Source organism: Drosophila sulfurigaster, chromosome X (genome assembly GCF_023558435.1).
Source record: "Drosophila sulfurigaster albostrigata strain 15112-1811.04 chromosome X, ASM2355843v2, whole genome shotgun sequence".
NCBI lineage: Eukaryota > Metazoa > Arthropoda > Insecta > Diptera > Drosophilidae > Drosophila > Drosophila sulfurigaster.
In genome coordinates, this window is record NC_084885.1 from 27,049,696 (window position 1) to 27,063,419 (window position 13,724).

At 38.6% G+C, this 13,724-nt stretch overlaps 2 protein-coding genes across 3 annotated transcripts in view; both read left to right on the forward strand.

The window, feature by feature from the left end:
• Positions 1-2,259: 2,259 nt before the first annotated feature.
• Positions 2,260-5,998, forward strand: LOC133848235 (serine/threonine-protein kinase WNK2). The gene is made up of 3 exons (XM_062283719.1): positions 2,260-3,156; positions 4,533-5,643; positions 5,715-5,998. Exons 1-3 carry the CDS (start codon positions 2,401-2,403, stop codon positions 5,909-5,911), a joined length of 2,064 nt encoding a protein of 687 aa, XP_062139703.1. The 5' UTR covers positions 2,260-2,400; the 3' UTR covers positions 5,912-5,998.
• A 1,528-nt stretch (positions 5,999-7,526) lies between these two features.
• LOC133847087 (relaxin receptor 2) overlaps positions 7,527-13,724 on the forward strand; it is a 39,771-nt gene continuing 33,573 nt past the window's right edge. Inside the window, exon 1 of one of the 2 annotated variants that reach the window (XM_062281876.1) lies at positions 7,527-7,865. In XM_062281876.1, coding sequence (XP_062137860.1) covers positions 7,841-7,865 — 25 coding nt within the window. In that variant the 5' untranslated portion in view covers positions 7,527-7,840. The remainder of the gene's footprint in view (positions 7,866-13,724) is intronic. The other variant, XM_062281875.1, reaches the window with a different exon arrangement.

The window sequence follows — 13,724 nt, forward strand, 5'->3', positions numbered from 1 at the left end:
GTGGCTTGGGAAAGACCTTGAAGAATCACTTCGATGGGAGTCGAAAATCGAAATTTATTTCCTCCACTCGACAAAATGGAAAAGAGGAGCGAAGAAAGTGAAAAGTAACAAAAAATGTGGGCTAATTGAATATGCATATGCCTGAGTGTGCGTGTGTGTGATATAATGTCGAGTATTCTCCACCCGATATGTTCATACTTCAAGTTAAGGTTGCGCTCCAGTCGCCACCAATTGGCAGTCATCAAATTTAGTGCAAGTGAAATTTATGCGTGTGAATGTTGAATATCAACTAAATGCCAACGAAACGAAACGAAATGAAACAAAAAGCAACAACAACAACAAAAAAAAACGAAAAACGAAAATAATAAAATCAAATTCAAAATCGAAATGCCATTAAAATAAATTGCTCGACAGCCTAATTGACAGTTTAGCAAGGTATTTAAATTACTTTTGTTAAACTTCTCTTCATCTCTCTATCTCTATCTCTTTCTCTCTGCTTTCGCTTTGCTTAGCAAGTTGGCAGCCCCATGGCAGCTATAATTGGCCCAGTTTGGGGGAGCTGCACTTTGTTTTTTTGTAAGTTGCCAGTTGTGATGTAACCAGGCCATAAAATAAAGGCTGATTTTGATTTGTACTCGTATCGAACATTAACATTTAACCATTTGACGACGAGCTGCCGTTTATTTTTATTATATTTGGTCGAGAGGGGCGCCTGAAAGTGAAAAGTGGCCAACACCTTCTACGCCCAACAACGATCGACAACAACAACAACAACAACAACATGCGGAACATGCAAGCAAATCACAGCAAATGAAATGAAAACAATACTTTGGACGTACGTGAAGAAACGTGCAACGCATGCGCAGCTGAAGACACAAAGAGGCAGACGTAGAGAGAGACAGCGACAGGTGGACTGAGAGGGAGAGAGACAGGGAGTGAAAGGGAGGTGAGCTAGCACAGCCCAGTAGCCACTGCACAGTGGTACAAAAGTATTTGAAGAAGATAAAGCAATGATGTAGTAAATAATTAAAGAACAAATTTAGAAATTTAAAAAAAAAGTAGACAAGAGAAAATTTAAGTGTGATGAGGCAATAAAAATAATATTTTAAAATGAATAAATAATAAAAGTAATACTTAATATATAAAAGAAAACTAATCTATGAAATCTATGAAATTAAATACAAACAACATTAAAAGTGTAATTACTAAGAACTATACAAAGTTAAAAAATTATGTAAAAAAAAAACAAATGAAAAGAATGAGGAAATAATTAAAATTCAATCTAAGCAGAAATAAAATACTTACTTAAAAAAATGAGATTTAATATAGTTTAAACATTGCACTGGAACGAATGGTAATGAAACAGTGAAACGCAATGAAAATTAAACATGTTCTGAGAATGAATTGAATATGGAAAACTTAAGATTTGAAATAATAATTTAAAGGTAATGTAGAAACAAGAATAAAAAATAAAAATTACGTAACAATGTATATAAAGAGGAAGTGAAATACGTTGAGAAAAAACTAAAAGAGCATAAATTAACCTAATACATATAATTTTCTAGAATTTCGGTTGTTAACTACTTGCTGTACTTTACGAAAGTGGAATATTTGGAAATGGAAAACAAAACCAAAATAAAATAATAATAAATAAATTGATAGCAATGTGTTTTATTGATTTTGTTGTGTGTTTAAATTAGACTAAATTTAGCCTAGACGGACTAAAAAAACAAGTAAGAAAGCTTCTCCTATATAAAAATGAAATACAACAATAATAAATTAAAATGCGAGAGTGTTGCATTTCATGTGTTCAACTGTAGTCGAAAGTAATTGAACTAAGCGAAATAAAATATAAATTTGCAAAATAAAAGTTGCACTAAAGAATTCTGCTACTGTATTCAAGTTTTGAATTGAACAACCTCGCACCACTGTGCGCTCTACACCCTTTGGAGCTTGTTGACGGCGGGGGAACTTGGGGGCGGCGAATCGTGTGCTTGCGGTGACGGTGGCGGTGGCGTTGGCGGTGCTTGTCGCAACATAATGAGCCGCTGTCCATTTGCCGTTTGGGTCAGGTGAAATGGCCGCGTAAAAGTCATAAACTGACCACAGCACACAATGGCGGGAGGAGTGGGGAGGGGAGTAACGAGGGGGGAGTGGGAGGGTATTTGTACTTGGTATGCAAGCGATGACACCACGTGCTGCCTGCTGCCTGCTGCACGTCGATATCCGCTTTATAAATACAACAAACACCAAGGAAGTTCATTTCATTTTCTTGGCAACAATCGACGCGTTGACATAACATAATCTATCTGCTCCGCCAACAATACGAAAATACTGAAATCGAAAGTGCCAAACGGATTACAATAAAGTCACACATAATAAGACCCACACGCACACAAAATGAGTCGCAGGAGTAATTCAACACGTCGGTTGCTCGTGATGTCGCTTCTTTTGCTGTTGCTGTTGCACAGTCAAGTTGCTGATGCTGCACTGCGTCTGCGTCACTCGAGTCGCTTGGCCAGCACGACGCCAACCACAACGCTTGCCACGACGACGACAACGACAACGGCTGCTGCTCTCGATGCTGAAACCGAGCCCGCTTTGACGCCACCAGCCTCTGCCACAGAGGCAGAGGCAGCAGTCGAAGTTGCAACTCCTGAAGCCGCCTCTGTCTCCCTCTCCGCCTCCGCCTCAGATCCTAGCAATAACAAGCACAAACGTGGCATTCTTCATGGCGCCTCGCTTGCTGCCGGACATTGGCCGGGACGCACTTATGCCGCACAGTATGGCTACAGCTTGCAACTGCCGGCGGCAAGCAGCTTCTATGCCGCAGTGCCCGCTGCTACCCATCATCGTCATCATGGCTTCGTCAAGGTTCCCGCTGCCGCTCTTGGTGGCTTTCATCTGAAGCAATATGCTCCGGTACCCGCTGCTGCTGCCTTCCTGCCCACTGCTGTGGCCACGCCTGCTGCTGCTGCGCTGCCCGCTGTCTCCGCCTTGCCCGCCGCTGTTGGCGGCATCGCCTCCGCTGTCGCTGCCTCGCCCTCGTTTGTGCTGCGTCCCGGCAACGCCGTTGTATCCTCGTACAGCGTCAACTATCCGCATCAACATCTGCATCGACCCGTCAAGCCTGTGCACTTCCATCACGCCGTGCAGGTAAGTTTTGGTTGACTAAAGGCTAGAATTGAACAACGGACGGACTGAGTATGCAGTTTGAGTGGAGAGTGACTTTAAACCTGAACTTGGGCGTAATGATTAACTGAAGTGCAGAGTCTAGACTGGCTAAGCTTGAGACTGAGCTAGACACGGACCTAGGCTTGGAGTTTAAGTTTGTTCCCAGACTAAACCCAACTGAGCCGCATCGTTGCAGGATAAGATGATCCATGTTCCATTCTTCTAACTAGCCAATAATTTCAACTGTTTTCTAGACTACAAACTAAGTTTTAGACTAAGCTAGAAATTCTTGTCGACAAGTCTAGACTTCGACGGGAGCATAAAACTAAGCTTGGGACTGCGCTAGACACCGAATTTGAGCTTGTTCCTAGACTAAACCCAACCAATGCAGGATGGGACGACCCATGTTCGGTCCTCTAACTTGACAGAGATTTAAACCTTTTTCTAGACTACAAACTAAGTTTGAGACTACGCGAGAAATTATTGACGACGAGTCTAGAGGTTCGCAGGAGTGTAGCCCTAAGCTCGGGACTGAACTCTACGCGGTCTTAGACCGAGACCCAGACTAAACCCAACCGAAGCACATCGTTGCAAGTTGAGACGACCCATGTTTGGTTTTCTAACAAGTCGGAGATTTGAACCGTTTTCTCGGCTACAAACTATGCTTTAGATTACGCTAGAAATTCTTGAGGACCAACTTAGTCCTCGATCTTGAGTTAGACACAGAGGTTGCTTCAAGTCTAGGGCAACAATTAGAGGACAACGACTAACCCTAGAGTTGCACCTAGACATAGACCTTTCAAGTCATCGTTCTAGGGATACAGCAAGACGTAATCTCTCAAATAAAGCTAAAAGACCAAGAAGAACCCTAAATGTTTTAGACAGCTTAACTTACCCTAGAGTGACACCTAGACATAGACGTTAGAAAATATCCTGTTAGGGATAAAACAAGACGTAAGCTTTAAAGCTAGACCAGCGCTCACAAGTCAAAGAGCTTGTCCTAACCCAACTAGACCTAGGACTGATTTCTGGACTACAAACTTTGTTTTAGACTATGCGAAATATTGGTAAGCTCACAAATAGAGCTAGTAAAAGACCTAGAAGAAGACCTAGATGAACGCAAACGTTTCAAACAGCTTTTACTAATCCTGGTGGACCTACCTAGACTTATGGCGCAGACCAACCAGTACCAACTATTTAGGAGACAAAATCAACTACACTTCAAGCCAGACCCATAACTAGTTCTCTTTACTTACAACATTCTAAGCGTCCAGACTTGGACTTCACTACTAGATCTAGGTATTCACCGAAATCTGTTCACGACTAAGTTTTGCGCTATTTCTTATATTCCTTTGCAGCCCAGCTACGTGCAGACCATAGCGCCCGTGCCTTCTGTGACACCCCTTGCACCTGGACCTCCCCTACAGCCAGTGCAACCAGTGCAGCCCATTCAGCCAGTGCAACCTATTCAACCCATTCAGCCAGTGCAACCCATTCAGCCAGTGCAACCCATTCAGCCAGTGCAACCCATTCAGCCAGTGCAACCCATTCAGCCAGTGCAACCAGTTCAACACGTGGCTAGCCTGCAACCCGGTCTGACCTTTACCGCTGTCAATCCACCCGTTGCCGAGTTCCCCGTGGTGCCGCAATTTCCTGTTGCCCCCCATTTTCCCACCACTGCCACAGCTGTGCCCGTTGTGCCACAATTTCCCGGCACCGCAGTAGCACCACAATTGCCAGTCACACCCAGCTTTGTGCCTGCTGGAGCTCCACCAGCGCCCGAAGTGCCCGCCATTCCACAGATTCCGCAAATCCCAAGCATTCCCCAAATCCCACAGATACCCAGTATTCCCAGCATTCCCCAAGTGCCGCAGATTCCCAGCATTCCCAGCATTCCACAAGTGCCGCAAATACCGCAGATACCTCAAATTCCTGAGGTGCCCCAAGTGCCAGAGTTGCCACAATTCCCACAGCTGCCACAATTCCCACAGTTCCCCCAGTTCACGGTGCCGCAGTTCCCACAATTCCCTCCGGTTCCGCAGTTCCCCCAAGCGCCCAGCACACCCGTAGTGCCCGCCATTCCCGCCGTGCCCGCCACTCCGGCATTGCCCGCCCAACCCGCTCAGCCAGCCAGTCCCGGCACACAGCCACCGAGCAGTCAGTTCTTCCCGGCAGCGGTGCAACCGCCACTCCCCCAACAGCCACCCACATTTGTGCAGCCCGAGGCACAGTTTCCGGGTGGCATAGTCCCACTGCCCGGCTCCTCGCCGGTGCAACCGGACTCTGGCACCGCAATTGCCGCACCCCAGATTCCCAACTCTCCCGAACCCGAGGCCGAGCAGCCGCTTCCCTCGCCAACGCCAACGCAACCACAGCAGCCCTGGAAACCGGTCTTCTATCAGCCCCCATCCACAGCCAGTCGGCCATCGATCACCCTCCTGCCACCCTATGGCAGCGCACCAGCTGATGGTAAGTCCTGAAACAATTTCCTATTTGCGGAGCAGGTTTTTTAATCGGTTCTCTCTCTCGGTGCTTCTTAGGTTATCTGCCACCCGTTGGGGCACAGTCGGCGCAACTGAACTCAGGCAATGGCGCTCAGGGTCAGGGCATCTTTGATCAGCTGAGCGACGCGGAGATCGAGCACATCTTTGCCCAGGCCAATCTGGCGCAACAGCAGCACCAGCAGCAGCATCATCATCAACATCATCATCACAGCAGCAGCTACCAACACTATTGAAAGTGTGAAATCTCTCTTTTCTATCACTGATTTTTTTTTGTTTTTTTTTTTACCTCTTCTTTCTACAACTATGCTACTCTTTCGCTGTATATTAAATTATTATTACTATTAAATAAGTTATTTATCAAAACATACAACATGAAATGTGTAAGCTTTCTTTTCCGAGTTGTCTGAGGGAGACTTTTATTAATCTGAAAGACCCGTTTTGGTAAGAAGTAAGCTGACAGACAAAATCTTAGGCACAAATCGTGTAAATAACAGCGGTATTAATAGAATTTTGAGGCATTCCATTGTCAATGGTGCGTATACGTTATATAACGTTTACGTTATAGTTCGTTACGTTACTTTACGTGCACATTACGTTCCACACGTCACATTACGTATACGTCACATCACGTATACGTCATATTGAGTATGCAATCTTCATATTACGTATACGGTTCATGGCGTATACGAAATAACGTATGTATATATTTGTCTTATTGCTTCTAACTCATTTTACGTGCACGTTACGTTCCACACATCATATCACGTATACGTATAATCTCCATATAACGTATACGGTTCATGGCGTATACGAAATAACGTATGTATATATTTGTTTATTTGTTACGTTCCACACATCATATCGCGTATACGCAGCATTGACCACGCCTAGTATTTTATCATATTCATTTAACGTATACGGTCCACGACGTATACGAAATGACGTAGTGTGACATATTGCATTAACGTCACATATATATGTATATATGTTAGAATTGCAATATTACGTATACTTCATATTATGTTTAAGTCACGTTACGTCTACGTCACAAGTAATATGTTTCTGTCATATTACGAATACGACCTTATATCCATATACGTTACATTATATATATAAGACTTATTACGTATGCGACATACTGCGTATACTTAATATTTCTTATACGAGGACCTTTACTTTTATAAGTTTCGACTTTACACAAGATTTAAAATAGAGTTTGGAAATAATTAGAATGCATTTTAAGTGAATTGAAGTTTAGTTTAATTTTAATTTAAGAAAATTTAATTATCTTGAGGTATGATTGCATTAAATCTTTTATTAAATGTATACCAAGAAATTTAAAAAAGATCTGTGAAAGCAAATGTTTCAGCTTAGCTTGCATCCGAGGCCAAGTCAAAGCATTATTAAAATTAATTATTGGTTTTGAACTACACTCGAAGTCTGAGGATTATTAAAAGTATGTATTATCAATGCTGCCATTATTTGATTTATATATTTACAATAATAAATCGAAGAAAACAAAAGATTTTCTGAATTTAATATTGAATTAAAACATTTCATTTTGCTTTAGAATACCTTTGCATACTGGCTTTGGCTTTCCGTTATTTTTTGTGCAGAGCTTTTGGCCGTCACACAAAGCTTTTTGCTGGCTTTTCACCTTGAACTTGAAGCGCGCAATGTGCTCAGCTTTTTTCATTCATAAATTGGCCAGCTGATTTTCGCTGTTTGAATGAATGCGAAAGGCGAGAGGCGACGAGCGATTGTTCGTTCGTTGCATGCTTCGTGTCGAAGCGTTTGCCGGCAACGAGGCACATGCCACATGTTGCAATCGCTACGATTTCAGTTCTTACCGTTAGCTACGCGAGCGCGCTGCCAATTTTGGCTGCGCGCAACGACAAACGACACAAAAAACATCGCCAAAACCAAAGCCGACAACCAAACAACAAAATTGTAACTTCAAAAAAGACGCCAAAAAAACAAAAACAAAACATTCGTGAACTGATATCAAACAAAAAAAAACCCGAACGCGAGTGCTCTGAATTCCATGTTGATTTTGGTTTTGTTTAGTTATTTTTTTTTTTAAGTGTATTACTGAATTTGAGTGTTTTGTTTATTGCATTTGGGATTGAAAAGAACAACACATAAGGAGAAACACAGCTGTCATGACGATGATAATCTTGATGATGCGTAAGTCTTGCACAAATATACAGATATTATAACTTGATCAATTCGCTTTCGATTCCGATAATATTCCATTTGTGATTTCTGATCTGTTTATGCGCGAGAGCATACAACGTGCTGATCAATTATTTTATATACTCGCCGTGCTCTGTTGTAGCTGTATAAATACCAAATACCAAATACTAAATGAGTTTCAGCCCAAAAGCTGCCAAAGACATTGGCCATGTGGCAGGGAAAACAGGGAAAACAACAGTTGATCACACAGATCACACGCTGGCCAGGGAATTCAACTAGCAGATGCTCGATGCTCGATGCTCGAGAGAAGAACTACTTATTGAAATAGCAGGTGGAAAGAAACGCGATCAAATTTGAAAACTATTTAACTCTTAGTTTGTCATACAATATTTTTTCTTATAAAGAAATAGGAAATATGTATAAGCATAACATATTTAATGTTTTAATATTTTCAAAATTTGAACTCTTAGTTAGTCATTCTATATTTTTGCACAATGAAACATTAAATATGTTTTGTAAGATGAAAGAGATGCGATAAATGTCAAAGTCTTCATTGTCATTACTTACAATGTTTTCAATATTTTGAATCTATTTTCCTTACACCGAAATATGAAATATGTTTTGCAAGTGGAAAAAGATGCGTAAAATTTTGGAACCCGTTTTCCTTTCCACTTTGAATTCATTAAACTTATTTAGATCTAAGGCCTTTGCAATCATTACTTTAGTAATACAGTTGGTATTATTTGCATTTTATTTAACTTTTCTAAATAAATAAATCAACTGATTTAGTCTCTAAATGGCAAAATTTATATCTCTCACATTTTAACATTTTCTATTGTGATTTATATTCCACAATTCCATAATCGAGAACAATGACCTAATTTTATTTATTTGCTCAGGTAGAACTCTAAATTTATCATTTCTCAGCCATAAAGATCATAGCATATATATATGTATACTATATAATGCCGACTATAGACAGATTCCCCCGTCTAGCCAATAGAATGTCTTAAAATATATGCGCAAGATCGTTAAATATGTTTTGTATAAATAGAAGTTCCAAATAGTATTCTAATGCTGCAATAGTTTGTTTACTCACTGACTGAAGTAGCAACAATATACAACATATTCTGTAAAATGTATTTTGCATGAAATATCGACAAAATTTCAAGATTTCATTTGAAGTCAAATGAAAGTTCTTCCAGCTGTTCGCCTTTAAAACTTTATGCTCGTAATTTGAGTAGAATTTTCAACCCTATCGAATGTTCAGTGAATAAAACAGCTGCTTTATCTCTCTGCGGAGGCGTAGGAGGCGTGGTCATATGCTTTAGGGACAGCAAAAAAAACACATAAACCAAATATTTTCAATTTCCCTTCATTGGATTAAATGAAAATTTGTAATTTGCATATTAATTCACGATATTAAATGGACGATGACCATGGTTAAGGGAGTGATGAAGGGAGGAGGCGGGGGGGGAGTGCTTGGCTTATGTAGCGATTTACCGTTAGTCTATTAAATCTTTGTAATAAAATGTCATTAAGTTTTGGTGAGCGGCGGTTGCCAACTGCGGTGCGGTGCGCTGTGCTGTGCTGTGTTTTCTGCCACCTTGATTTACGGTGCTGCAAAATGAACCGAAATGGACAGCAGCGAGCAATGAAGTGTTTGCTGTGCTGTGCTGTATGTGTGTGTGTGCGGTGAGTGGATTGTTTTAAGTGTGTGTGTGAAGAGTATGGATTAAGTGTGTGTGAAGAGTGTGGCCACAAAACAGTGGTCTCGATGTCCGTGTCCCAAAAGTTGTGTTATTAGTTGTGACCGCTTCGCAGCTTATGCAAATTCCGACACCAGCAACACTGAGTACACTGAGAGAAAATCGGGGCCCACTCACATATAAAGTTGTAAAATCAATTTTATTCATTTAAAAAAAATTATAAGCAAAATAAAATTTAACAAGTATAAACAAATAAAAATCACTAAAGAATGATTAATACACAGAGTTGTAAAATCAATTTAATTCATTTTACGTCATTTTATAAGAAATTATAAGCAAAATAAAATTTAAAAAATATAAACACAGAGAGAAAATAATCTATATGGAAAAGTAGCTTTTTTTTATTATAAAAAAAAAAAAACTATTGTTACGTTGAAACAATCATAAATCAAAATTTGAATGCTAAATTTACATTTTAAGATTAAAATCTCGAATCAACAATGTTTTATGCTTGATTGAAAAGTAGATTGCACATCAAAATATATTGTATGTAAAATTGCAATATGAATGAAAACAATTAGTTATGTTATGTATATTTAAAATATGCCTGGTTTATTAATTTTTTAATAATCGCATATTAATAATTGTATTGCCGGTTAGGATTTCAATTTAAAACGATTCTTTGCGTTTTGCAATTTTAAATTAAAAATGTTTAAGACTTAATTTCCTCATTTCGTTATTTCAAATTCAAGTATATTTTTGATCCCAGAATCAAATAAACTCAACTTGTTTGAAGCTTTTGAGGTCGTATTTTACATTTTTAAATTAAGCATATATTCTTGTATTGCGAATTTTCGATTCATTTTTTTAACACAAAAATGTGATGTCTATATATGAAAATAATCTGATGACATGACAAATTTAATTTCTATCACATGTGAATTAAATAGATATTATTCAAATTTAACTTAAATACAAATTGTAAATAAAAATAAATTTAGATAATTTAATCAAATTTTTAATTGTATTTAGTTATTTTAATTTAATTATTTATTCAATTTTTCTTGTGCTTATATTAACAAATTAACTTAAACATTACATAAAATTTTCTTTTTAAGTCTTTTCATTGGCACATGTAAGTAGTCTTTTCTCTCTGTGTAAGAGTCGCCAAAATGCGTAAGGAGTAAGGAATAGAGGATGAGTGTAGAAGAAGTTGTAGGTAGGTGGATAGAGCAACAGTTTATGAGCATGAACCACTTGAACCGCACTTCAGTTAATACGGCAATCATTTTGTGCACAGCGACGGTGTGGGGATTAAATTCCGTTAAGAGGAGAGAAAACAGCTGTTTGATGTTCCATCAAGCAACCAACCCAAAAAAAAGCGATGGAACTGATGGAAAATTCTCAACTGGGAAATCGTCAGCACAGAAATTGAGATAGAAATTGAGGCAGAAATGGAAAAGTGGGGAAATGAGATGAGAATGAGATGAAATGGGGATATGGTAAATGATAAATTGAGACGGTTACTGACGGTAGGTGACAAAAGCAAACAAAACACCAGAGGCCCAAAGCCAGACATTGTGCGGCTGTGGTCTTTTGACTTTTCGAAAGTCGCATTTTAATTATGAAATCAAGCAGAAAATGAGAAAACAGTAAAGATGCTGATGAAAGAGTTCGCAAATTTTTGTAGACAAAACAAAAAGTTGATTAATATTGAATAGGTTCAATCAAAAAAAAAAAAAACAAAATAAACACGTTGCATATCAATCACATTTACCTTTGACAAAGGCTGTCAGCGATGACTGCCACTTGACACTTAGCGCTGACAACTTGCTAATGAAGTGCTGTCCACTTGCCAAATGAATAATTCACTTTTGAATGAATGGAAATGTTGATTTATAATTTGATGAAGTGGAAAAAATAAACGATTTATGAATCTTGAGTTGTCAACAAATGAAAGCAGTATTCTATAAAGTATATAGGATTGCTGTTCTAGTGTTGTAAAACGTATGAACTTTTTACATAATTATGAGATGCAGATAATAAAAGTTTTATCGTTTCCTTACGCATTTATGTATGTTACATAACCCTCTAATAAAACAATGCATATTTACAATTTTTGTTTACCAAAATTTTTAAAAACAAAACTTAACTAGTAATAAATGTCAAACGCCTCTGAAGAGTTAATATATGTACATTTAGTAATACCTTTTAGCACATAACAAAACTTTTCTCGTTTCCTCACACACTTTTGTTACATAACTCCCTAAAAAATAAGGCACGGCCACTTGCTAGTGAAGTGCTCTCCACTTGCCACTACTTAATGAATGGAAATGTAGATTTATAATATCATTCACTTTATCAGTGTTGTACAATGTATTTATAATTGTTGATCTAGTGTTGAACAACGTATTAATGCTTAAAAACAACACATAATTAGGAGTAAATGCCAGCTGCCTCTGAGGAGTGAATGTTCTCATAGTAATACCTTTCAGCAAATAACAAAACTTTTCTCGTTTCCTCACGCACTTTTGTTACATAACTCTCTAAAAAATAATGCATGGCTGCTCTCTCCAACCTCTGTCTTTCCTCTGTAGAGAGTGAATGAAGTACTCGACGCATTCAGTGGGCAACTTTAAAAGTTATCTGCTTCACACACACACACACACTGAAATTCACCCTCTTAGTTTTTTATTTGTATTTTTTGTTGTGGGGCGTGAATCCCGACAATAACGAATCCTTTTTGTATAACGCACATTATGCAGGCAGGAAAAAACAAATAAGTTGGCCAGAAATTTGTGCGTTTCTAGACCAAAAGCAAGAAATGGAGCAACGAGTTTTGGGAGGAGGGAGAAACGAAGATGGAGACGAAGCAGGAGCAGGAGACGGGGTAGGAGACGGGGCAGGAGACGGAGCAGGAGATGCAGACGGAGTCGATGTTCAGTAGTTCAGCTCACGTCCATTGCCTGCCACATGGAAAATGAAGCCGATTTTCCATTTAAGCATCTGTCGCCCGCGGCTGATGCCCAGATAGAAGAGGGAGGAGGATAGAGGGGTTGGCTGATGAAGTGGGGTGGGGTGCGGGGCAGAGGCAACTCATGTTGGGGTGCTCATGTTGATGGCAATGATTCGTAAGCGTTGTCGTTTGTACTGCACTCGTTTGTAATTTGAATACGGCAATCATTATTTATGGACGCTGGTTTCAGATGCCCAGCTAATGACGTAGCCCCCTTCTCCCACTCCCTCTCCCTCTCCCTTCCCTCTGCTACTGTCTCTCTCTCTCTCTCTTTCTCTCTCTTCTCAAACATCCTCGTGTGGCACATGCGAGTCGCTCGCACGCTAATCGACGCCACAAGTCGAGCCCAATATCAAGTGACAAGAGTGCCAGGGACAAGCGATGAACAACCAAACAGTTTTCTATAGTTGTATTTTTTACTTAAATACCCTGTAATTTCAAAGCAAATAAAGGAAAGTATTTCATTCGGAGTATTTGAATATACAGTTAATAAATTATATTGTCAGAGACAACAAATTTAATTCAAATTTGCATAATAAATAAAATAAATTTAATTAATTCAAATTTACGTGCATTACATATTATATAAAATTAATAACTAATTTGATTTTTTTAAATTTACTTTAGTTTACAAATGAATTGAATTGATTATAATTTATTAAAATTTAATTTAAATACAAATTTTAGTTTACATCATAAATAAAAATACATTCAAATCATTTCAATTTAATTTCATTTTAATATAATACAATTACAATTAATACAATTTTTTTTACTGCCATTTTAATATAATAATTTGTTGTACTAACATTTTTCCCATACCAAAATTTTATTAGTATGCGGAACATCTTGAAGTTTTTACAAAAAATGAAATTTTATTAATTAATTAAATTATAATTTTCTTCAAACAAACTCAACTAGTCAAATTGCGCCCACATAGAAAAGTTAGTCGGCCGACTGTGAAAAACTTGAGTAGATTAAATGTCAATTGCTATGTAATTTGATAGGCCTTAATTGCTAAATATAATGAGCAGTAACTATGCTAAAGAAAATGCAAGTCATTTAGATAGTATAATATTTAAGATTGGGGCATTTTTTACTGAGTTCATACAAAATTTCAATGGA

Bases quoted from the DNA above. Each gene is read 5' to 3' on its own strand.
- LOC133848235 (XM_062283719.1), top strand. From the start codon at position 2,401: ATGAGTCGCAGGAGTAATTCAACACGTCGGTTGCTCGTGATGTCGCTT. The intron at 3,157-4,532 runs GTAAGTTTTGGT...ATTCCTTTGCAG, and splicing joins ACTTCCATCACGCCGTGCAG to CCCAGCTACGTGCAGACCAT. The intron at 5,644-5,714 runs GTAAGTCCTGAA...GGTGCTTCTTAG, and splicing joins TGGCAGCGCACCAGCTGATG to GTTATCTGCCACCCGTTGGG.